The following is a 25,083-nucleotide window of genomic DNA, read 5'->3' on the forward strand; positions in this document are numbered from 1 at the left end:
TTTGGTGAGCTTCTGATTTTAATAGAAATCTACTATAAGAACAGTCAAGATGCCGTGCCTTGTGGAAGCAATGGGTCATGTTACTGGTTCTGCAACAATCTTCCAGAGCTCCTGCAGCAAACAGAAAAGAACAGGTTCCTGACATGCACGTAAAAAACCATGACAATTTCATGAAGGAACGTGATCGGCTAAGCAGAGTAGTTAGACAACATGCCAACCACGGAGCAGGTGAGCTAGGGCAGAGTGACCGGGCGGCTTCCTCCTTTCTTTGCTGCTTTGGGCTGTTGCTTGACTGCAGCAGAGAGACTAGATGGATGAAGTTCCGGGATTAACGGAAGGGGCATCAGAGGGCGTCACACAATCAAGAGACCAGAACGGCAGTCAGTCGACACAATCTCTCCATTTTGGGGGAGACCTTTATATACAATTTTACTTTAGAGACAGGAACTCACACTGTTGCCCAGGCTGAAGTGCGGTGGCACACACCATTACCGCTCATTGCAGCCTTGAACTTCTGAACTCCAGAGGAGCTGGGACCACAGGTGTGCACTGCCATGCCTGGCTAATTTTTTTTTATTTATTTTATTTTTTTTATTTTTGAAGAGATGGGATCTATGTTGCCCAGGCTGGTCTTGAACTCCTGGCCTCTAGCAACCCTCCGACCTCCAGCAACCCTCCGACCTCAGCCTCCCAGAGTGCTGGGATTACAGATCGGAACCACCACACCTGGCCTTTTTGGGACGTCCTAGGCATCATGTAGTGGGGCTGCTGATTTGTAAGAAGTGTGTGTTCTTGGTCATGTGATGCTGCTCTTACTGCTGCCCAGAAGTGGCAGAGAAATAAATACAAGATCCCCCTCGCACACAAAACCACACGAATTCCACGCTGCCCGTGCTCAGGACACGAGGTAGGGCACCAGGGTGGCAGCCCCTCACGACTCCCTTCCTCCCCTTTTCCTTAGAACCAGGCCTGAGTTTCTGAAGACACCGACAAAGGGAGGCCACAGAGAAAGGGAGGCCACAAAGGGAGGCCGCAGGCAAAAGGCAAACAGAAAAAAAAGAAGTTAATTCTCTATCTTCGCACTCCAGTAACAGAAAAGCCTGTTCAGACCAAGAGGCCGGTATATATCCACACTGAAGACGTGACGAGAAGCTACCACAGCAGGGTCCCTGCACCAAGCTCTGGAACCCACCAACTTCCCCTCCACTGACTTTCTGTTCCCCAAACAACCTCTGTCTCAGTCTTGCCTTCTCTGGAGTCTGAACTGCCCATGGGGGAAAGTGTGCTACAAAGAAGAAAGTTAAGGTTTGCCCATAGGCTCACCTCCAGACACGGTGGCTGCTCACACAGAACGCAGCTCCTTCAACGGGTCCCACTACAGAGGGTGCCCGGCATGCAGGCTTCATTCACTCCCTGCAGGACCTAGGGTGGGGCCTAAGCTTGGAGGGTTTGCTTCATCACCTCCTTTGCCCAGGAGTACCTGCTTCCCTATAAAGCAACCAACAGCCCTGCTTAGGGGCCCAGACCTACCAGCTGCCGGATGCGCTCGTAAAGCAGGAGCTGCGGGAAGGAGGCCTCGACGGGCTCCACCACGAAACGCAGGTTGCCATCCCTGAGCCGCTCCAGTGCACGCAGGCAGGAGCGGAAGTGATCGTACGCTTCACACGTGACGTCCAAGTGTCTCAGTGTGAAGTTGAGCCTGCAAACCAGCCAGCCAACACACAAACTGCCGTCATCACCAGGAAGGGTTTTGCTGTTTCCGCCCACGTGTCTTTCCTGTCCCTCACTGATCTCATATCCCCTGGATGGACTTTTACTGAGTGCCTGTCTCATGCTGTGTGTTTGAGGGCAATTCCTTCCTACAGCCGCATAATAGCCTGGGAGGTGGAAACGACTCGCCCTTTATAGACGTGGAAACTGAGGCTCACAACGCTGAAGTCATGTATCCACAATGACATCGCGGGAATGATGAAGATAAAGCTCCTCTGAGGAGCTAGGACTGGTGTAAGAGGCAGATGCAGATTCACACTTGAGGATAGCTCTCCATGTCCCGGCTGCACCCAGCACAGAATCCAGTGCCTGGAGCTGTTGTGTAATTATTTGTGAAACGAATGAATGAGAGGCATGGCAGTGGGCGGTGCAGAGGACTCTGTGAGCACAGAGAACAGAGATCAAACTGCCGGGCAGTTGGTGGTCTGAGAGATTTCAGAGACTGAGTACCTTCAGAAACAGGCCTCCCAACCCTGCCATCTGCCTTTCAAAACCTCAGTCTACAAGATGACTTAACTTCAAATTCAAGCACTTTTCCTTTTTCTTTACAAAATTTTTTATTAAGATAAATTTCAGACATGTAAAAGGAGTAAGAACAGTCTATGCCGGGCGCAGTGGCTCCTGCCTGTAATCCCAGCACCGAGGGAGGCTGAGGCAGGCGGATCACCTGAGGTCAGGAGTTTGAGTCCAGCCTGGCCAACATGGTGAAACCCCATCTCTACTTAAAATACAAAAATTAGCCAGGCATGGCAGCACACAGCTGTAATCCCAGCTACTAGGGAGGCTGAGGCAGGAGAGTTGCTTGAACCTGGTAGGCACAGCTTGCAGTGAGCTGAGATTGCACCACTGCACTCCAGCCTGGGCAACAAAGTGAGACTCCGTATCCGAAAAGAAAAAAGGAACAGTCTAATGAACCCCATTCCCAGCTTCAGCCACTGTCCACTTTCAGCCACTCTGCCACCGTGGCTCTTCCCGGGGCCCCCTCCCTCCACTGAATTATTAAACAGCAAAGGCCAGACATCATCCCATTTCCTCTATGAAGTTGCAAATGTCAGTGTGTGTCTCAAAAAGATGGAGACCTTTTCAACTAAAGTTTAACAATAATCCTTTTACATCAAATATTCAGTATCCAACTTTACCCAACTGTCCGCTTTTTTTCCTTTACAGTTTATAAAATCAGGATCCAAATGAGGTCTGTACATTGCTATTACTCAACGTGCCTCAAAGCAAGCCCTCGGTATTACTGGTATAAACAATACTGCAGTAAATGGGCTAGTACATACAGCTTTGTACATAACCATGAGCATTTCCACAGGGTGAATTTCCACATGCTGCACTGCTGGGTGAAGAAGTCTCTTTAGTTTTACAGCTTTTGCTATGGATTCCAAACTATCTTCAGAAAAGCTGTGGACTACTCTTAAATATTAGAGGAAAATGTGTGTAGCTATCACACGGTGGGCACTCAATAAACGGAACCAAACATTTTAGGATATTCAAGTGGAAATGTCTTGGAGAGGCTGTTGGGTGAAGAGCTGTCTGCATCAGTAAGACAAAGAGACCTGAGGGAGCTGAAGAGACAGACGGCACCACAGAGAGCGAGAACATTCAGGAAGAGAAGCTCTAGACAGTGTGCTGGCCAGCTCTAGACAGTGTGCTGGCCACGCGCTGAGGCTCAGTGCAGTCGGCATTCAAGTCGTGGTCTATCGCTAACTACCTGTGCCCTGAGCAAGGGCCCTGATGTTTCCCAGCCTTCCTCTCTTCATCTGTAAAGGGACAGCAGCGCGTGCACGCAGGGCTAGCATGCGGATTCAGTGCGGTAACGGACACAGAGGCGGAGCACAGGCCTGGCACACAGTAGGTGCTCAAGAAGTAGCGCTGAGTAACAGGCCTGGCACACGGTAGGTGCTCAAAAAGCGGCAATGAGTAACAATCATGAGGACGCTGAGAAGGACGCAATTAGGAGGTGAGAGTTCCGCTGACACGTGGGACGCCCGGTGCGGTCCCGATGGCGCAAAGCTCACCTCTTCTCCACCGACAGGATGGCCGTGCAGGCATTTTTCAATCTATGGGCAAGTCGGGAGAGTGTTTTAAACACAGCATCAGTCAAGTCATCGTCGTAAAACACTGTGGGAAGCAAAAAGGCCAACATTAGGGGAAAACATGCAAATATTAGAGAAATCGACTTTTCAGGGACATACACACAGAGAAAATGCTTCTCACCACCCAACAGCAGCAGCTCCGAGAATGAAAACCACACACAGACATGGTGGCATCTCCTGGAAAGTCTCTTAGAAAATGGAACTCCGGGGGGAGGTGAGGAGACTGTACTTGACTTCATGCTGTGACAAAGGACATGTAAGGAGAAGGAGAAATTTTCTTACCTTCGGCTGCAAACAGGATGGTGGCGTGATCGTACAAGTCAGAAATTTCCTCTTGTGACCAACTGAAGGGGACCTCAGGATCTGACAAAGAAGAAAAGCACATTTTGTGTTCGCTGCTTTCTCTCCTGGCCACCAACTCTCACTGGGACTGACAAAAAGTCGCTTCAGAAGAAGAAACAGGGCTGGGGGTAGCTCAGTGCAGTGGGCACCGTCAGGCAGACAAGATTCCCTGCTTCAGGCCAGTGCTGCCTGGCTGCAGAGTAATGGTGGAAGAGATGCCTTTTCTGCTGAGTGTCCGCTCTGGCCAGTGAGCAGCGGGTGGATTTCAGCCTCACCTGCTGCCTTGGCCTGTTGCCCAGTGCAGGACCGAATCTGCCCCATCTGCCTGCTGGATGGCCGAGGAAAACAGCTTCAGTTTCACACTTACAGAAAGAGCTCAGTACTACTTCCCTCACAGGACTATTGGGAGGGCCCAAGGGCCTGCGATGGGCAAAGTGCTAGGCAGGTGACCCGTACTCAAGAAATGATTTTCCCCATCTGCCATCTGACAGGGGAAAAAAAGACATTTTTATATAAAGAAAGAGCAAGCACCCAGGTCTGAAGTATTCTGTGTAACAAATACGGGCAAGTCTTTTACCCTGGGGGCTTCCTGGAACTGCCGTTTGTTGGGAAATGGTCCATGCCCCAGAGTCTGACAGACTCGGGTCCACGCCCCTACCCTGCTGCATACCAGCTGTGCCCGTGGGTAGTCTGCATTTACGATTCAGGGACTATCATGCTATCACACAGAGAAACCACAAGACCTGAAGATCAAAGTGAGTATGAGGTTCCCAGCATGCAGCAGGCACGCAGAGAATGACAGCTAATGCCATCGGCCAGTGGAGAGAACCTGCCACACACTGGTGGGACTGCAGTAGCAGCTGGGGCTACAGCTCCATCAAGGCCACAGAGCCAGGGCACTGAGGTATTACAAAGGAACCACTGAATCATACTGGGGGACGTCAGAGGGAAACACACCTGTGCAGAGGTCGTCCTTCAGCCAGTCCAGTTCTTTGACCTTAACTACACCACCTATAAAAACAACACAAAGAGAACCCTCCAAACTCTAAACATAATTAGGAAAAAAGACAAACTTTTACACTATATACCGAGATCCATCTATCCACCCACCTACCTTCTCTCTCAACCATCCATCTTCTCACCTATCCATTCACCCACCCGCCCATCTTCCTGCCCTTCCATCTATCCATCCGACCATCCATCCATCTTCCTGCCCTTCCATCTATCCATCTAACCATCCATCCATCCATCTTCCTGCCCTTCCATCTATCTGTCCGTCCATCTTCCTGCCCTTTTGTCTATCCATCCATCCATCCATTCATCCATCGTCCATCTTCCTGCCCTTCCATCTATCCATCCACCCACCCACCCACCCGTCCATCCATCCATCCGTCTGCCCATCTTCCTGTCCTTCCATGTATTCATCCATACACCCACCCACCTTCCTTCCCTCTTTCCTTCCTTCCCATTCATCGTCCCACCCACCTACCCACCCTCTTATCTACCTATCTATCTGGCCTTTACCTTCTCACCCATCCACCTGCCCATCCTTGTTATCCTCCCTCCTTCTTTCTCATCCATCATCTACCCTCTGTCCCTTCCCTCCATTCATCTGTCCACCCTTCCGGCATTTTTTGAGTGCTAAGTGTCAAGGACTCTGCCAGACACAGAAAAAATAAAGATTGAAGAGCCATGCTCCCCATCCTTATGGACCAGCTCCCTTAGCGAGGACTGGAGGGCTAACTGACAATGGCAAGACTGTGTGGCTGGGTGATGTCTGCAGGATGAGGCCAATGCACAGGAGGACAGAGAGGAAACTGTGTCAGACAGTGGGTGTCAGGGAAGGCGTCCACCAGCACGCTCCCTCCCTCCTTCCAATCTCTGCTGACTGCCTACTGTAGCCTGAGCACTAACAAATATTGTGACAGTGGAGAGCAAACACAGATGGGGTACCTGCACCAATATGTAGTCTGGTGGGAATGGAAAACACCATCAGTCACACAAGCAGAAGTTAAAATGCAATTGTGCAAGGTGTTCCTGGAGTCTGCTGGGGGCCCTGGCCTCAAATCTGAAGGTCTGGAGCCCTGAGCATGATGAGGACTTGCCAGGAGGAGCAGGGAGGGCAGAGCACTCATAGGGAGGGAAGAGCAAGGGCAGAGGACTTGAAGCAAAGTGATCTGAAAGATGGTGAAGACAGCTGGGCGGGGGAGGCTACAGACAGGCAGGGGTCAGATCCCCCAGAAGACAACACGAGCAACGGGAAACCACTTGAGGCTGCTCGGAGGAAGAAAGGCTGGATGGACAGCCCAGTTAGGATGTAACTGTCGTCACCCATCACATACACTCATTCCTGCAGGCTGTGCAGGGAGCAGATGACCAGGCAGATGGGGGTGGGGGTCCATCCGGGCAGAGGGATGAGCCTGTGAAATGAGTCACTCCTGGCCGTGCTGGATGCAGGGCTGGACAGGAGACAGGAAGAGGCAGCGAAAGCAGGCGGGGGCTGGGCCAGGGAGGCCTGGGAATTCCATGGATGATGATGCCCCGGAAGGTTTTCAGCAGGAAGAGGAGACAGGCTTGCATCTGAGAAAGGTCACTATGGATGTTACATGAGGAAGGCTTGCCCAGGTCCAAGAAGCAGCTGGGGAAACTAGCTGGGGGGCCACTTCCAGTGTCTGGGAGAGAAAGAGCTGGAACAGGATGATGTGGTGAATGTGGGAATGAGGAGGTGACCCAAGGAGAGCCTTCGATGCTCTGAAGCTCTGTGAAGGCCAGATGATGTCTGCTCCCTTTACTCACCTGGTACAAGGGACACAGGTGGAGCCCTGCCTCCCAATGTCATGGTCTTGGGTGTCTGTCCCACCTGCCAAACAGAGAAACCTCCCTCCCCGGCAGAAGACCCTGTGGGCCTCACCTCCAGCGGCAGCCAGGTGGCTGTTGAGGGCAATGTTTCGCTGGCACATGGCCAAGAGATCTGCACCGACATCTGGAATGACAGAGGGCAAGCCATAAAGCGCCGGCTGTTACGATGCTTTCATCTCCATGTTTTTGCCTGGAGAGAACTGTTATCAATAGCACAACTGCAGAAATTAGAGAAACGTTTCTCCTGTGTGTCTTACTGCCAAAATTAAATACACTCACCTTAAGGCTCTTTTCATTGGCTTGTTCCCTAAATAAGAGATTCTCATCCTGATGGGGAGAGACAGTGTGTATTCCAGAGGGAAGGAGTGCGAGCTCCCAACACCGTCCCAGCGTATAAACCACGCATGCATTTTCCCTGCTTCATCCTTTCCACGTTTATAACCACGCAGGAGCCAGGATCATGAATCCCATTTCACAGATTAAGTGACTTGAGCGAAGTCATATAGCTAGTAAGAGCAAGAGTTGGGATTTGAATCCAGGTTTCTCTAACTTCAAATTTAGGCTCGTTCGTGGACACCCTAGGAAAACTGACTGGACCAGTTTTGGGGTCAGAAGGATGTTTTCTTATGATTCATCAGGACACAGGGCAGATTCGAAGAGGCTGAGCCCACACTCGAGTGTGACTCTGCTGCTGCCCAGATCTCCGTCCCAGCTGCGTGCTTCTCTGAGTGGGACTTCTCATCATTTCAAGAACTGACTTATAGTACGGTGAATCCTCACTAGGGGAAGCAGTGCTTTACCAAAAATCAATTTCTAATTAGAAAAATGTGTGTGTAGGAAGTACAGGATATCTTGTTAATGACATGTGCTCCGTCCACTGTCAGCGTGGACTCCCCCATCGACTGCAAACTCGCTGGGACTAAAGTCTGCACCCCAGGGGTCACACAGAGCCGTGTAGGGAGGAGCTCCCTGCTCGCAGAAGGGAGGGATCTACCCTGACCCTTGGTTGAGAGAATATTGATGGTGTGTGCCTGACAGTACACGATGGGCTCGGCAGTTTTTTTTTTTCTTTGATTCTTTTTTTTGAAATGGAGTTTTGCTCTTGTTGCCAAGGCTGGAGTGGAGTGGTGGGATCTCGGCTCTCTGCAACCTCCACCTTCCAGGTTCAGGCAATTCTCCTGCCTCAGCCTCCTAAGTAGCATGGTGCACCACCATGCTGCCTTTTTTTTTTTTTTTTTAAAGTACAGATAGAGTTTCACTATGTTGGCCAAGCTGGTCTTGAACTTCTGACCTCAGGTGACCCACCAGCCTCAGCTTCCCAAACTGCTGGGATTACAGGTGTGAGCCACCGTGCCTGGCCAGGCTCAGCAGTTTTTTTTTTTTTTTTTTTTTTTTTGAGACGGAGTTTCACTCTTGTTACCCAGGCTGGAGTGCAATGGCGCGATCTCGGCTCACCGCAACCTCCGTCTCCTGGGTTCAGGCAATTCTCCCGCCTCAGCCTCCTGAGTAGCTGGGATTACAGGCACGTGCCACCATGCCCAGCTAATTTTTTTTGTATTTTAGTAGAGATGGGGTTTCACCATGTTGACCAGGATGGTCTCGATCTCTTGACCTCGTGATCCACCCGCCTCGGCCTCCCAAAGTGCTGGGATTACAGGCTTGAGCCACCGCATCCGGCCATTCGGCTCAGCAGTTTTTAAACCTTTATGATAGTTTCTGTCAAAAGCTTCTAACACATAAAACAGATAAGAGAGGAGCAGCTCTGGCTGAGTGGGGTAGGAGCCCCAGTGTCCTGAGTGCAGTTTCCCCAGCAACACTTGGCCAGTTGATGGGAGCTCTGTTCCACGAAACACAATCTGAAATCCCACCACCTGAAAAGGACACTGCCCTGTGAGCCCGCAGGTCCACATCGAGAGCCTCAGTCTCGTCAGCAACTGCGGATGACCTCGGGCCAGCTGTTTAACCTTAGCCTCAGTCTGCCCATTTGGACAACATAGATAGGAACAGGCTCCCTGGCTCTGTCCAGGGTCACTGTGAAGTGACAGCCAGGCACTGATGTGTCTGAAAGGACTTGTCCAACTGGAACATGGCAACTAAATGCAAGCTTTCTTCCCCATGCTGCTAAATCTCTCTCAGGGATAAGAGTTCTTTATACCCTGCTATTAGGCACCAGGCATGAAGCAAAGCTCTCGGATGGCTTGGCGCTGAGAAGTGCTCACTGATAATTTACACGACATTGTCAAGAAGCAGCCAATAGCGTGGCTGCACTGCGGACTCCTGACCAGTGGTTAATTCGGTATATCTGAAAACTGCCTCAGGGACTGGTGAGCTCTAGCTTCTTCCTTCCTATCTCAGAAACAACAGTCTGTGCCAGAAACATTCACTAGGAAGCAACGAGGTATAAACCACATCAGCTGGTACCTCTTTCTGTCCAGCAGATATTAAAGATTTAAAATAGATGGCATAGTACAGATCACTGTACCATGGTTGTGTGTGATGTCACTCTTCGGGAGCCAGAGGAAGGGGACATGGCACTTGCTGGATTACTTAAACGACTCTCTATAAGTCTGAAATTATTTCAAAATTAAGTACTAAAAAAGAAATTAGTTGGTAATGTGTATCAAAACCTTTAATAGTCTGACCCACTTTTAGAAACCTAGGCAACAGGTTATTAGACAATATACAAAGATGTTCACTGCAGTGTTAACTAACACCACCCACTTCTATGAACCTACTTGACAGATTATTAGACAATATACAAAGATGTTCAGTGCAGTGTAACTGACAAACACAAAAAGAAACCCTATAGGAATGGCCAAAATGTTCAGCAATAGAAGGGTTACAAAAAAGATGAGATATTACCTGGTCATTAAAAGAACACACACACACACACACACACACACACGCTCTCTTTTTTCCTTTTGAGACAGAGTCTTGCTCTGTTGACCGGGCTGCAGTGCAGTAGTACAGGCTCAGCTCACTGCAACCTCTGCTTCTGGGTTCAAGCCTCCCAGCAGCTGGGATTACAGGCGCCTGCCACCACCATAACGGACTAATTTTTGGATTTTTAGTAGGGACAGGGTTTCACCATGTTGGCCAGGGTGTCTCGAACTCCTGACCTCAGGTGATCCACCCGCCCCAACCTCCCAAAGTGCTGGGGTTACAGATATGAGCCACTGCACCCGGCCCATATAACAATTTTTTAATGGCATGAGAAAATGCTCTGAAAATGTTCTCACATATGAGTGGAAGCTTAACAATGAGTATACAAAGACATACTGAGTGGACTCACAGACACTGGGGACTCTAGAAGGTGGCATGGTGGGAGGCATGGGGGGTTAAAACTTCCCTGTTGGGTACAAAGTTCAGTATGTGAGTGATGAGTCCACTAAAAGCCCGGATGTCATCACTGTAATACAGCTGCACATAAGAAATCTGCACTTGTACCCCCTAAATACATAAAAATTTAAAAAAGAAAATGCTTGCAAAAAATATTTCTCAACATTTTCAGCAGGATACAGCGCTGCTGTAGTTTGATTCTGGCTATTATTTGCAGGAGATTCTTACAACACAACTGCCCTGAGGGCAGTGCCTGGTCAGCTCCATTCGCTGCCGGGCCTCCTGCATCTAGAATTGCGTGGCACATAGGAGGTGCCCAATAAATTTCATGTTGACTCAATCTAGGGATTGTAAAATTATGACTAATTTTTATTTGCTGTTTTGAAAATCGACAAAGAACAGGCAAGCCTTCTGTAATCAGGAAAAAAAAATAATAAACTTGTTTTCAAAGCCTTCTAAAAGGGTGTCTTCCTCCGGTTTTTAGAGATATTTGCTCTTTCTCAGGAGCGGGGAAAGAGGTACCAGTAGGGGTGCGAGGCACCTCCTGAAGCTCAATGGCCTTAGAGTGGTTGGGTGATGCTGCTGCCACTGACTCAAGATTGGTGGGTCATTCTGATGTCACTGAGAAGAAGTGGTGAGTGAAGATGGCCAGGGGACCAGGATGGCAAAATCAACAGCAGCTAACATCCAATCTCCTGTACCTCTGCCTTTTCATAGTCAATGCACACTTTGCAAAGGTGACTAATTCCCCGCAGCCTGAGATGTCACCTCGTTACCTGTACAATAAACGGTCCGTGCCATAGTGGCTGCGATGATGCTAGCGAGTCCGGTGCCTGCCCCGAGCTCCAGCGCCGTGCATCCTCTGAAGAGGTCCTGTCGGAACAGGATGTAGTCCGCCAGGAGGAGGGCGCCCCGCCACACCTGGAGGGAGGAGGACAAGGAGTGACAAGCAGCGTGAGGCTCTGCAGAGACCTGTCAGGGCCACGGGAAGTAGACGGGACCTACCCACCTGCTTGCCAACATCCTCCAGGGGCGTGGCCATGGTGTGCTCTGGATGGGACAGAAACCAAGAGAGATGCCCACTGTGAAATGGGGAGGGACAGACAAACCACAAGGGAGGGCTGTGCGGCAACCCGCCAACATGGTCAGATGGGTGTCAGAGGTTGGAATCAGGGGGTCTAGAGAGCAGCAGAAGGCTGTGCTACCAGTTGGGAGGTGACCTTCGAGCACCACTCAGAGGCCAGGAGCTGAGGCTCACATTCTTTCATGTACCTGGGTATCTGCCCACAGCCCAAGTCTAGGGAGGGTCTCAGTTAGGTTTTCACCCAATTTAATTACACACACATGCAGTGCACTCTACTTTTTCAATGGCCAAGAACTGCAAATTTATAATCATTATGTTTATTTATATACTACTAACAATCACAACTCATTCAAAAGTATTTTCTTAGAAGCATACTTAATGTCATTATTGTCTTAGAAATATACTTAACTTCTACATTAGAAGTTAACAAAATAAGTTTAAATTTACATCTTTTTTTAAAAAGTTGAAAGTAGTATAAGTTAGCATTGTAAGTATTCTCAAGTGTAAAATACATTAGGATCAAATTCTGGTGGTTGGGAGAAGAGAATGGAAACAGATCAAGAAGAAAAGGAATGAAGCAGAACTTTTGCTGTTAAATAAGAACCTGCTCATCTAAGAGCTCCTGGTGGGGGGAAAAATAACTTGCCCAAGTATTTTTAAGTGAGACAGTAATGGCTATAGCCAAGTGCTCTGTCTGTCACCAAACCAAGAGAGAAAATGACTGTGTGGGGTCCTCTTGGGCACCTGGGCCAATGTTCTCTGGGGACTCCTCCTGGGAAAATTGGGCCAAAGATTTCAGCCCTATGGGCAGAGTTAGAATCTTATCTCTGAAAAAGTGACTAATGCATCATCCACCAGCATCTTGGCTAGATGTGACACGGTGGCTTCGAAGGTACTTTCAATAAAACATGTTTTCAGAAGGGCTTCAGGTTGCTATGGCCTAACACGTAGTCACCTGGTTTGAATCTGGAACAGAACCATACCCGCCGAGCCATGTGACGCCAAGTTTCTTCACTGAACCAGCATTCACTAGATAGACACATTCTGTGAGGCAGGCCTGCGTGCCACTGGGATTCTACTTGACTGGCTCACATGTATTTTACAGATGAAGACACTGACTGAAGCTCAGCAGTACTGTTTGTAAAGTTAATAGAAACAAAAAGCACCTTCTCTATGTGAGACATTGTGCTAAATACTTTCTCATTTAATCCACGAAATTGCCCAATGACAGGCTGGGGTGTTGGGTTAAAGACGAGGAAAATGTGGCAGCGAAGGTTGGCAGGTCGTGTGGGTCACAGAGGGGGTGAGTGGCAGATGCGGGGTTCCAAGTCAGGTTGCCTGCAGGTTTCTGGCTCTTTTTGACAGGGTCTTACTCTGTCACCTAGGCTGGAGTGTGGTGGCATGGCCAAGGCTCAGTGTAGCCTCCACCTCCCAGGTTCAAGTGATCCTGTCACCTGAGCCTCCCGAGTAGCTGGGGCTACAGGTGTGTGCCTCCAGGCCAGGCTAAATTTTTTTTAGTTTTATAGTTCTTGTAGAGATAGGGTCTCAGGATGTGGCCAGGGCTGGTCACAAACCCCTGGGCTCGAGTGATCCACTGTTTTGGTCCCCCAAAGTGGGATCACAGGTGTGTGCCACTGTGCACGGCCTTTTCTGGCTCTTCAGCCCACTCACGGGAGAGAGATGCAGAATCTGAACCAGGGTAGGGACATGGTTTAAAAAGCTTGGGGTAGAGCCTCCCAGGATGAAAGGCAGGGGGACTCACTTGGCAGGCTGAAGGCTTGCGTGCTTGTGCATGGAGGGAAAGGGGTGTCTGTGGTGTACAGCCCCATTACGGGTCCCTGCTCATTTCCTCTTCCCCAGTCCTGCCCACGCCATCTCCTGGGTGTGGCTCATAGCCTCTTCTCCTCTCATCTCCCTCCATCTTCCTAGAAAAGCTCCCTCCTCACCATCTGCTCCCTAACCCCAGCTGCCCTGAGGGCTCCTGCTGCCAGGGGACCCTTTCTATAGTGATTTTAGTCCCATGTGATTGATCACTTCCTTCCAGGGGTCTCATGGATGTAAGTTCTGCCTCACAGCTGTTCTCAAGGGGTGGCCAGCTTCCCTAAAGAGAGAATGAGGACCCTGAGGTCAGAGACCTGCATGAGAACCCAGTTTTGTCATTTCCTAGTTGGGTGATGAGTCACTTCACTTCTGGAAGACAGAGCCAGTTTCCTCTTCTGCAAAATGCACAAGCAGCACCATCCTTCATTTGTGAGGCTGTAACTGGGTTTAACCAGACAGTGCTTCTGAGAGAGCACAGGCTTGGCAAACGTCTAAACCCCACTGATGGTCAAAGCCCCCGACACTTGCACAGGTGGAGGTCAGTGAAGCCCAGAGGGGGCACATGACCAGCACAAGGTTTTAGTCTGAGAAAAAAACATCTAATTAGATCAAAATGTGTCAAGATGGCCAGGTACAGTGGCTCACACCTATCATCCCAACACTTTGGGAGGCTGAGGTGGGAGAATCGCCTGAAGCCAGGAGTTGGAGACCAGCCTGGGGAACAAAGTGAGACTCATGTTTTTCCAAAGCCAAACGGAAACAAAAGAGGATTTAAAATGAAGTCATTTGGGAGTCTGACCAAAAACTGACCGAAGGCAAATGGGCACGGGAGAGAACGAGAGGCTCAGGGAAGCATCAAAGGAAGCAGCAGGTGCCGTGCAGCTCTCTGGGACCAGATGGAAAAAGCCAGAACGAATTCCCCAGGAAGCCGAGTGTGGCCAACCTCAAGGGCACTCTCCTTTCCTGTGTCTGATACCCTCGAGTCTGGAGTGCAGACATTCTGAGATCCACCCCACCCCTGCCCTGTTTCAGGCTCTCGATAGTGTTTGAATGGGGAAATATGCTTCTTCATGACTCAGCATAATCAGAGAGCACAACAAATGCCCAGTACGTCTGCCCTGGGCCAGGCATGGTCCAGGTGGCTGAGTAGGGATGAGGGAGGATTCACAGTCTAGGGTTAGAGGCCTAGGTGACTTAGGGACCTCCCTCTCCAGGGCCATCTTGTGGTTCCCACTCCTGTGAAAAGTCAGAGTTTATATGTAAATAATTCCAAAGATATCTTGAGAACATAAAAGGCCAGGCTGAGGAACTATACCCATGAGAAACTCCAGGGCTAGCAATGGGATAAGAAAGTGTTAGAATCTCACCTGTCCTTATCAGATTCTAGAATTATGCCTTACCTCATTTGCAAATTGTGTCTCTAGACCTGCAGGAACCCAGACTCTTCCTCAGCCAGTCTCCCTTCTCCCAGCTTGGGCCGGTCCCCACGTCAGACTCACATTTATGGAACACTGAATCTGTGCTGGGCACTATGCTAAGAGCTTTGTATGTACCCTCCCTCTTAATTCTTCAAAACTGGAGGAGATTGTACCCATTGTACAGACAAAGAAACTGAGCTGACAGGCTAAGCGACTTGCCCGACTCTCCAGCAGGAAGGCACGGGATTCAGAATCTGACAGCCTGAGTTCTAGCCCTGCCTCTCTTGAGTTCTCTGAAGGGGTCTCAGTTTATCCCTACAATGGGGAAATCGAACATAATTTACTTTGAATCCTGGGTCTGTGGATTCCTAGCAGATTCCTGGATAAACCTTTTAAGGTTTTGTCAAACCCCTGGAATAGTTAAGAAAATACGTATTTTTCTTTTTCTTTAGAAAAAGCAGTTTCTGAAATGGGTCTATAACTTGAAATAAATGGGATGGTTTATGGGTCAGAGGAAAAGAGTGGTGAGGAGAGTGACGTCTGCTTACCATCCACTCTGCACCAGGCCCTGCTCCTCGCACTCACCGGGCACTAAAACCCAGGGAGAGTAGTCCCCCTGGCCCTATAGGGTTCTGAGTGGGTAAGACACTTGTCTCTGGTCATGGCTTGTGAAGGTGGACTGGCCTCAAAATCCAGCCCTGCAGGATTAAATCAAGTTTTGCGGACGAAAGTGCTCTAGTCGGTTTGAAATAATCATGAGTTACCTAGGTTCATGCATTAGCTACCTTTCCACCCTCCTGCCTTAGGGCAGGTGGGGAGCAAATGAGAGCTGAAAAAGTGAACTTCCAGGTCTATAGACGAAGGGCCTCACGGTGATGTCAGCGGAACAGGGCAGGTGGAGAAGATGGTCACAGGCTGGCCCCTTCCAGAGGGACTTTCTTCTTAACTCATAGGATGGTAGATACCCGGAACATTCAACATACACACACTAGAGACAACATTTACTGTGGAGTAACTGACAGAGTTGCTCCCGTGCTCGAGGAGGCTAATACAGTGAGGGCTCAGAGGGAAATGAGCCATCATCAGCTCCCCTGAGAAACAACAGGACTTTCCAAGCCTCTTTTGAATGCTCTGCTCCCATGATGTGGAATGACAACACAGGGTGTGGCATCAGACAGACCTGGGTACGAGTCTCAGTTCTCTCCCTGACTAGCTGTGTCACCTCAGGCAAGTTCCTCAATCTGGCTGAGCCTCGGTCTGTTCCTCTGTGAAATGTATACTCATCCCTTCCTGCAGAGGCCAGGAGGGCAGAGGTCACCCACAGGAAACATGGAGCGGGGTTCTGGTGTAAGTTCCACGTTGCCCTCTCTGGGACAGTCTAGAAGAGAGGCTGCCTGGTAGCACTGTACAGTCGCTCAGTAACTGTTTGCTGAGCAGGTAGATACTGAGCTGCTGTTTTGTCTATGTTTTTCAGAGTGGCCCACTGACCCCCATTCTCTGAGCAAGGCCAGTGCCTGGGGAGGCCTTTCCCCAGTAACTCAGACACTACCAGGGACCCTGGATCTCAATGAACAGCCCCAAATCACAGCTCTGCTCCCTAAACGAGCAGCGCTGGGGGAGGCAAGAGCCCTGGTGTGGACACTGACTGCATGGATTCGAACCCCACTCACCACCACCAAGCTGCACGGCACTAGGCACTTCGTCATCCGAGCACCCCTAGAAAGGGCTGTGCAGACTACGCAACGTGATACTGGTGAAGACATCCACAACACAGTGTGTGCTGAGCTACCACCAATCAGTTCCTGGCCCAGCTCCCTACTGCTCACAGTGTTTCTAGGATGCCAGGTCCCTAGATTTCAAATCCTAGAGTCAGCAAATGCCTCTCCTCTGCCCCCATACCTGGGTGGCAGTTCCTCTTTGATCTCACCTCTGAGTATCTGTCCAAACCTCTCTCCTGTCCCCGTTCCTGCCACTTCATCACCTCCCCTGTCTCACCTGGCTTCTAGTTCCCAGTTCCCAGTCCATCCGACTGGCCCACACCCCATTCACTGTGACCTGCACCCCTCTCCCTGTGCCACACTGCAGCACCAGGACCTCCCATGGCACCCTGCTGCCAGCCCAGCCAGGCCAAGCCTATCCTACACCCCTGACATGCTGAGTCAGAGCAGAGCACACATGTAGGAGGCAGCAGGAGGGAGGCTTCCTGGAGGAGTGTGGCTGAGCTGGGAACTGTAAGGCAATGGGGAACTTGTTAAGGGAGCAGAGGCTGGGGGCAGGCACTCTAGCAAGGAGGCACAGCACAGACAAGAAAGCATACAGGAGGGTGACGCTGTGGTGTGAGCCGGGCAGGAGTGACCGGGGTGGTGGAGAGCTTCCCCAGCCTCACCCAAGCTGGTTCTGACAACTTGTGCTGCCCGGGCCTGCAGAGTCCACACTCAGACCATACCGAGCCCTGAGCAGCGATACTGTGGAGCTGCCTTAAGGACACGTGAGCCAGACCTCTATTTACCTATTCTGATGATATCGTGGGGGCTGCCTTGTGCTTCCTCTCCCACGACGTCGTCTTCTTCCTGCGCTAGAATCATGGGATGTACCTTGTCTCTCAGAGGCCCTGCTGGGCTGGAATCAGAGGCAGCTCGTGGTCTCCTCACCACGTCCAAATCCCCATCCTCGTCTAGCTGAGCTTCCGCCACTTCCTGGCCAGTGGTGTCAGCCCCGGCCTGGAGGGAGAAACCCTCGTTACCGTGGTCACTTCCTGGAGGGGACCCTGTGCTGCTCGTCTCAGCAGGAGGAGGCTCCTTTGTGTGAATCTCTCTGTGATCACCACTCTTGGCCCCTGAGTCTGTCCAAGAATCTTGGCTCCAGAGAAGCTTGAACTGGGAGAGGAAAACTGAAAGGCAAGACACAAACACAATGAGAACTCCAAGGTGTTTTCTTTTTTCTTCCTCTTCTGTTTTGAGACTATCTGATTACCAACACGGAAGCTTTTTAAAGGCCGGGTAGGGATATATTAATGTCAGCAGAAAAGGCCCGGATGATTCAGCTGTGACCGCCATTAACAGCAGCCACCATTTCATGAGAATCTATGAGGCACTTGGCTCACGTCATCTCATTCACTTTTCACAACTGCTGTGAAGACAGAGTCATCTTACAGACCCACAAACTGATCTTAGAGAAACGAGCTGATCAAGGCAACACAACTTTCAGGACTGAGCTTAGGGGGCTCTCCTCTAACCTCCCACAGCATCCCGGGCTTACGCCATTTTTGGATCTGTCCAGTCATCCATCCACCCGTCCACATTCATCCACTCATCTGTTCATCTGAACACTGACTTCGTGCCAAGTACCATGCTATGTGCTGGGGGTACAAGGCAGAATCTGATTCTGTTAGGGGCTTACATTTTAAGAGTGAAGTTGGGGAACAAACATTAAACGAGATCATTACACCACACGGTGTTAGCTGCCAGGAATAGAGGAAAACTGCATTCTGTGTGACACAGATATGGCAACCATGGAAGGCAGGGGTAAGCAAACTGTTCCTGTAACAGATTAGATGAAGAACTTTGTGGCTGGGCACGATGGCTCACACCTGTAATTCCAGCATTTTGGGAGGCCAAGACAGGTGGATTTCTTGAACCCAGGAATTTGAGACCAGCCTGGGCAACATGGTGAAACCCCTTGTCTACAACAAAATTATCTGGGTGTGGTAGTATGTGCTTGTAGTCCCAGCTACTCAGGAGGCTGAGGTGGGAGAATCACCTGAGCCTGGGGACGTTGAGGCTGTAGTGAGTCAAGACTGCACCACTGCACTCCAGCTTGGGTGACAGAATAAGACGCTGTCTCATAAACTATATCCAATTTTAAGCTTTGCGGGCCCTGTGATCTTTGTTGTGACTCCTCAACTCTGTTGTTATAGCACAAAAGCAGCTGTAAAAACACGGAAATGAATGGGCATGGCTGTGGCGTCATAAAACTTTATAAAAATAGCTGTAGGCCAGATTTGGCCCACAGGCTGTAGTTTGCAGACCCCAGGTATAATGTACCATCCAAATTAGGGCAGGAGGGCAATGATTAATCATCAGACCGTTAACAAGCTAATACAGGGTAACTGGAGCTAGGCAGGGTGGCCAGGGAGGGGCTGTCTGTGCAGATGATACTTGAGGAGCCAGGGAGGGGAGGAAAGTAGGTGCTTCCTCCCTGACCTTGTATCTTATGGTTGCTTCCCTCTTCTTCCTGTGTTCGAGGGACAGAAAAAAGCTGAGTGGCCAAGAAGAGCAAGGGAGAGTGACATAAGGGTAAGCACACAGGCAGAGGCTTGTCAGGCTGGCCTCACAGAGCAAGTTGAGGAACCTGGATGTTATTGTGAGAGCAATGGAAAGCCACTAGAGGTCTAACTCAGGAAGTGCTGTGACTTGATCTGCATTTTCAAAAGATGCCCTGGGCTGCTGCAGAGGTATGCAGCAGTGAACTCAATGGGGGAAGACAGGCAGCCAGGCCAGGAACGGAGGTGGCTGGACTAGGGTAAAGGGAGTGGGGATAAAGAATAGATGAGAGGGCCAGGTGCCGTGGCTCACGTCTGTAATCCCAGCACTTTGAGAGGCTGGGGTGGGTGGATCACCCGAGGTCAAAAGTTCAAGACCAGCCTGACCAACATGATGAAACCCTATCTCTACTAAAAACACAAAAATTAGCTGGGTGTGGTGGCTGATGCCTGTAATCCCAGCTACTCAGGAGCTGAGCCAGGAGAGTCGCTTGAACCCAGGAGGCAAAGGTTGCAGTGAGCCGAGATTTGGCCACTGCACTCCAGCCTGGGTGACAGTGAGATTCTGTCTCAAAAAAAAAGGCAGAGGACAGATGGAGCCCCAGCACTCTGTCTCCCCACTGAACCCTGGGCTTGCTCAGGGCAAAGCTTGGCTCATTCACGTCTGTATTCCCAGCATCAAGTCCTAGGCTGGGCACACAGTAGGTGCTAAGGAAAGCACAGGTTTGCTTAACAAAAGTGGGGCCCGCAGCAGTTCGCCTGTAATCCCAGGGACTCAAGAGGCTAAGGTGGGAGGGTTGCTTCAGGCCAGGAATTCAAAACCAGCCCGGCCAACACAGTAAGACTCCATCTCTACTAAATAAAAACCAGCCAGGTGTGGCGATGCAAGACTGTAGTCCCAGCTAATCTGGAGGCAGGAGAAGGAGGATCACTCCAGTCCAGGAGTTTGAGGCTGCAGTGAGCCATGACTGTGCCACTGCACTCCAGACTGGGTGACAAGTGAGACTCTTGTCTTTTAAAAAAAAGCAAACAAAACAAAAGCAAAACAAACCCACACATACAAAAATTGCAGAGTACAAGGTTTTTAAAAAATAATAGAGGAAAAAGCACTTCAGAAGCGGTCTGAGGATAACAGTTACATAATCCAGTCTTCCCAATACTTTCCCGAAAAAGATGGGTATGAGAAAACAGAAAACAAAATAGGATCTGCAGGGCACCTGGGCCCAGGACCTTACCTGGCTGCCCCACACTGTTCAGCCGCACCATGAGGTGTCTATGATTTGGGGTGTAGAGGTGGACGTCCGACAGCACAGTATCGCTTCTAAAGGTGACTTCGTCCATGGCTGCAGCAGGAGCCAGCTGCACCATGGCCCAGGCTCCACCTGAGTCCTGGGACAGGAGCCCCTCAGAGGCGAAAACAGGTTCTCAGTCTGGCAGGTCCCAGAGGAGACAGTGCAGACAGGCCCAAGCTGGTAGACAGCCAGTAGCTTTGCATCACCCTGGGAGGAAGTCTCAGAGACTTGGCCAGGGAAGAGAATCCAGCTAGAATTGAATTGCGTTGTTTATAATATATTCACTTTCACAGTAACCTTTTATTTATAGCAAGAAATATTAAATTTCCAGTTGTAGGGATCAAGTTTCTCATCTTTTTTTCAACTTCTTTATTACAAAAATATTTCAAACAGGAAGAATATAGGGGAATATCATAACCATATAAGCACTGCTTAGATTCAATGATCGTCACCATTTTGCCACATGTGCCTGCCCTCTCTGTGTTTTTCTCGAGCTAAGAGTACATTGCAGACTCATGACATTTTGCCCCTAAATTCTTCAGTGTCTGTCCCCTAAGAGCATTTCCCTATATAACCGTAAGACCATTAGCAAATGTAAGATAATTAGTAATTCCCTAATAGCATTTAAAGTCAATTTCCTCCGTCTGGCTCCCAAAGGTCCTTGAGGTTATTCCCCTCAAACCAGTATCCAATCACAATTTACACTTTGCATTTACTTGTTAAGGCACTTTACTCTTTCTTTTTAATTCTAGAAGCTGCTATAAACTGCTCCTGTATCATTTGTTGTTATAAAGCTTTCCTATTTTAAACAATGTTTTATTTTTAACAATTTCTTTGGCCAGGTGAGGTGGCTCACACCTGTAATCCCAGCACTTTGAGAGGCCAAGGTGGGCAGATCATGAGGTCAGGAGATCAAGACCATCCTGGCTAACATGGTGAAACCTTGTCTCTATCAAAAATACAAAAAAAATTAGCCAGGTGTGGTGGCATGTGCCTGTAGTCCCAGCTACTCGGGAGGCTGCGGCAGGAGAATAGCTTGAACCCACGAGGCAGAGGTTGCAGTGAGCCAAGATTGCACCTCTACACTCTAGCCTGGGTGACATAGTGAGTCTCCATCCCCAAAATAAAACATTCTTTTTAGAGACAGGATTTTGCTCTGTTGCCTAGGCTGTAGTGCAGTGGTAAACGCATGGCTCACTACAGCCTCAAACTCCTGGACTCATGAGAGCCTCCTGCCTCAACCTCCCTAGTAGTTAGGACTACAGCTATGCCACCATGCTTGGCATTAAAAATTTCTTCTTGTAGAGATGAGGGTCTCAAATTCCTGGGCTCAAGCGATCCTCCCACCTCAGCTTCCCAAAGTGCTGGGATTATAGGCATGAGCCACCATGCCTGGCCTAAAGCTTTGCTACTGAATTTAAAAAGGTGAGTGGAATTAGCCAGGTATGGTGGCGCACGCCTGTACTCCCAGCTACTTGGAGGACTGAGGTGGGTGGATTGCTTGAGCTCTAAAGGCGGAGGCTGCAGTGAGCCAAGAATGCCCCACTGCACTCTGTACTCCAGCCTGAATGACAAAGCAAGACCCTGTCTAAAAAATAAAATTAAAATAAAATAAAATAAAATAAATTGAAAAAAAAAAAGGTGAATGGATTTAAAGGAAAAGTAATTAAGGGAATCACTACACAGATGATAGGCAGATATGGAAAAATTATGCAGGTGATACAGCAATAACTAAAACTTGGAAAACCATGGCTGAGGCAAAGTGGTCAAAACAGGGAGGATCTCCTTCCAACCAAATGTTTCACCTCATTGAAAAGCATCATCAAATAGCAGTATTCTGATGGGCTTTGAAGCTGGACAGCCCACATGGGGATCCCTGGTCTCTCGCCTTCTAGCTATGTGATCTCAGGAAAATCACATCACCTTTCTGCATCTGTTTCTTCAGCCACACTCTCATGCAGTGGTACTACTGGGTGGGAGAGTCCTTGGTCTACAGTAGGTGTTAATAAAACACCAGAAACCTTCTTGTCCTGGGGTTGGTTTCAGGTATTTGACCCAAACCTGCCCAAAACCCCTGACTGCCTGCAGGAACTGTTCCTATCAGGGTAGGTATATCCCCTAGGCATGTCACGAAATCTTGCAGGGTCTCCATTTCTTCAACTGCAAAAGGAGGTCATCATGACTCAGGCTGTCCCAATGATCCCAGTACACAGCTGGAATTCCTACATTTAAGTGTTTGCCATGGGGCAGCAGAAGTTGTTCCAATACAAAAGTTTTAGGAAAAAGATGATTCCTAATGCTGGCTTTCCTACTCAACACTATAAAGCCATCAAAATGCAAGTGGGTTGTAAAGAAAGTCTGTGAAGCTGGCAAATAAACGCAGAATTTCATGGTGTCATTGAAAGTGGAAAAAGGCTCGACCTTCAGGCAAACACTATTAATCAATGGGACTGGCAAAACCACACCAGATTCTGGAAGAGAAAATACAGCTTATACCTACCACTCATTTCAAAGGCAGATCAAGCTTTCTCAGGACTTAGAGATATCCTGGGGGAAAACTGGGGACCTTCACACATAGTTTTGGGGGAAAAAAAGATCCTCTCTAACATTGCTGTGAAAATCAAAACAAACAAAGGATGCCATTTCTTTTTTCACTATAGTGCATTTTCTTTCTTTCTTTTTTTGAGATACAGTCTCACTCTGTTGCCCAGGCTGCAGTGCAGTGGTGCCACCTTGGCTCACTCCAACCTCTGCCTCCTGGGTTTAAGGGATCCTACCTCAGTGTCCTGAGTAGTTGGGACTGCAAGCACATGCCACCCTGCCCAGCTAATTTTGTATTATTAGTAGAGACAGGATTTTGCCACGTTGGCCAGGCTAGTCTCAAACTCCTGACCTCAAGGTGATCCGCCCACTTTGGCTTCCCAAAGTACTGAGATTACAGGTGTGAACCACTGTGGGTAGCCTACAGTGCAATCTTGTTGGAAAACTTACATCCCAGAAAAATCAATGTTCTTTGCTTTTTCCAAAAGTGAGCATAATATTACACACCAAATTTTCTTAACTATAGACAAAAAGGAAACTCAAATTCTTAATCTCTAGTCGAATTTTCCATTGTTAAATTCAATCCAACCAGGCTTCCCAAGAAATGTATGCTGCAGGTAAGTCCCAGGTGAAGGAGATTCCCTTTGAGGGACTTACCGCAGAATCAGCAATCTGGGAATAAGGAGGCCCTATTGAACCTATCTCAGGGCCTGTATGAGGAGTAAATGAGACAATGATCACTTTTAGGGCTCACGACAGCTAGTAAACGTTTAATAAGCAACGATAGCAATTATAGAAATATAATAATTATTAAAGTGAATGCCAGGAAGAAAGAAAAAAGTTAACAGTTTCTCTAGTCAGGAAGCCTCCCACCGGGAATACAGGGTATATATGGGCTTCGGGCTCCTCTCTTCACTGGGTAGAGCTGAGAAAGGAGAATCAGGTTGCGGATGGCGACCCGCCCCGCCACCCTCCATGGGGCTGCAGGCTCATCCCCGCAGCAGGAGCTAACGTGTTCTTGGCTCTTCTAAGACTGTGAGGGCTAGACTGAGACGCTGCCAGCACTCCCCTCCTATAGGTCCCCAGTCAGTTGTCCCAAATAAGCAGTTTGCTGGGATCACGGTGTTAAAATAACTTCCCTCCTCATCTTTCTTTCTGCTAAGGGCAACTCACCCAACAATCTGGAATTTGGCGCGACCCCATGACGATTTAGGGCCAAAAGCAGGGTAACGGAGGGCAGGGTGTGAAGGCCCGGGGTCGGGGTGGTAATGAGGGGGCCCGGCCACGGCGCGCAGAGTCGCAGTGAGGGGCTCCGGGACGTCCCCCGTGGGGCTTCTCGTCCTCATTCCCTTGTCGCCTTCCTAACGCCACCCTTGTGGGTTAACTACTGCCCTCTCAAAAGGCAGTCACAGGTCGGACATTGTCCTCCCTTCTTAATTCGTAACCGAAGGAGAGCTGCCTGGACCCAGGACGGGGAAACCCAGGTGAGGACGTGGACTTCTCCCCCCAACACCTGTGCTTAGAAGGGGAAACTGAGGCCAAGCGTGGGGTCGGGCCTTAGGGATCTGGACCTCGGATCCGTGGGAGCTCGGGTTTCAAAGTCAGGCTCGGCGCCCAGAGGTTCCCTGCACCCTACCCTATCCCGCTGCCCCTTCCAGGGACTTACCCGCCACAGAGCCCAGCCTGGAGTCCCACCCGACCACCCTCTCGGTGGGACCTAGGCGGCCGCCATAACAGCGGGTCTGCGCAGGCGCGGCCCCGCCCCCGCGCGCGTCAGTCCGACCGCGGCGCACCGTGGCTCCACCTACTTGCCCGGGCCGCGTAAGCGTGCGGGCGCTCACCTGCAACCTACGCTGTGGTCGCCGGCTAGGCGTGGTGTGTGGCGGGTGGGGGTGGCGGGCGGGGCAACCTTCTGCACGTGCGTTGCCGATTCATTCGTCTAACGGAGTTAAACATGAATTAAATAACTCGCCCAGCTGCTAAGTGGTAAAGCCTGGATTCGAACCGGGGGTATAGGATGCAGAGCCGGTACTGTTTAACCAGCATGCCAGCGACTGCATTTATTATCACTGGTGTTATCGTTATCCATGTTCTTAGTACTCGTTTATTATTTTTTCTTGTGTGTGTGTGTGTGTGTGTGTGTGTGTGTGTGACGGCCTTTCTCTGTTGTCTAGGCTGGAGTGCGGCTGTGTCATCATAGCTCAGTGCAGCCTTGAACTCCTGGGCTGAAGCGATCCTCCTGTTTCAGCCTCCCTAG

General features: G+C 49.7%; 1 protein-coding gene across 1 annotated transcript; it reads right to left on the reverse strand.

Annotated features, from left to right (window-relative positions):
• METTL22 (methyltransferase 22, Kin17 lysine) lies at positions 1-24,582 on the reverse strand. The gene is made up of 11 exons (XM_003928503.3): positions 24,493-24,582; positions 20,229-20,535; positions 17,242-17,622; positions 11,419-11,459; positions 11,186-11,330; positions 7,123-7,194; positions 5,169-5,222; positions 4,152-4,232; positions 3,792-3,894; positions 1,531-1,699; positions 1-111 (listed from the first exon to the last, which is right to left on the reverse strand). Exons 2-11 carry the CDS (start codon positions 20,359-20,361, stop codon positions 76-78), a joined length of 1,215 nt encoding a protein of 404 aa, XP_003928552.1. The 5' UTR covers positions 20,362-20,535; positions 24,493-24,582; the 3' UTR covers positions 1-75.
• Positions 24,583-25,083: the final 501 nt, after the last annotated feature.

The sequence above is a fragment of the Saimiri boliviensis genome, chromosome 12 (assembly GCF_048565385.1).
Source record: "Saimiri boliviensis isolate mSaiBol1 chromosome 12, mSaiBol1.pri, whole genome shotgun sequence".
Taxonomy (NCBI): Eukaryota; Metazoa; Chordata; class Mammalia; order Primates; family Cebidae; genus Saimiri; species Saimiri boliviensis.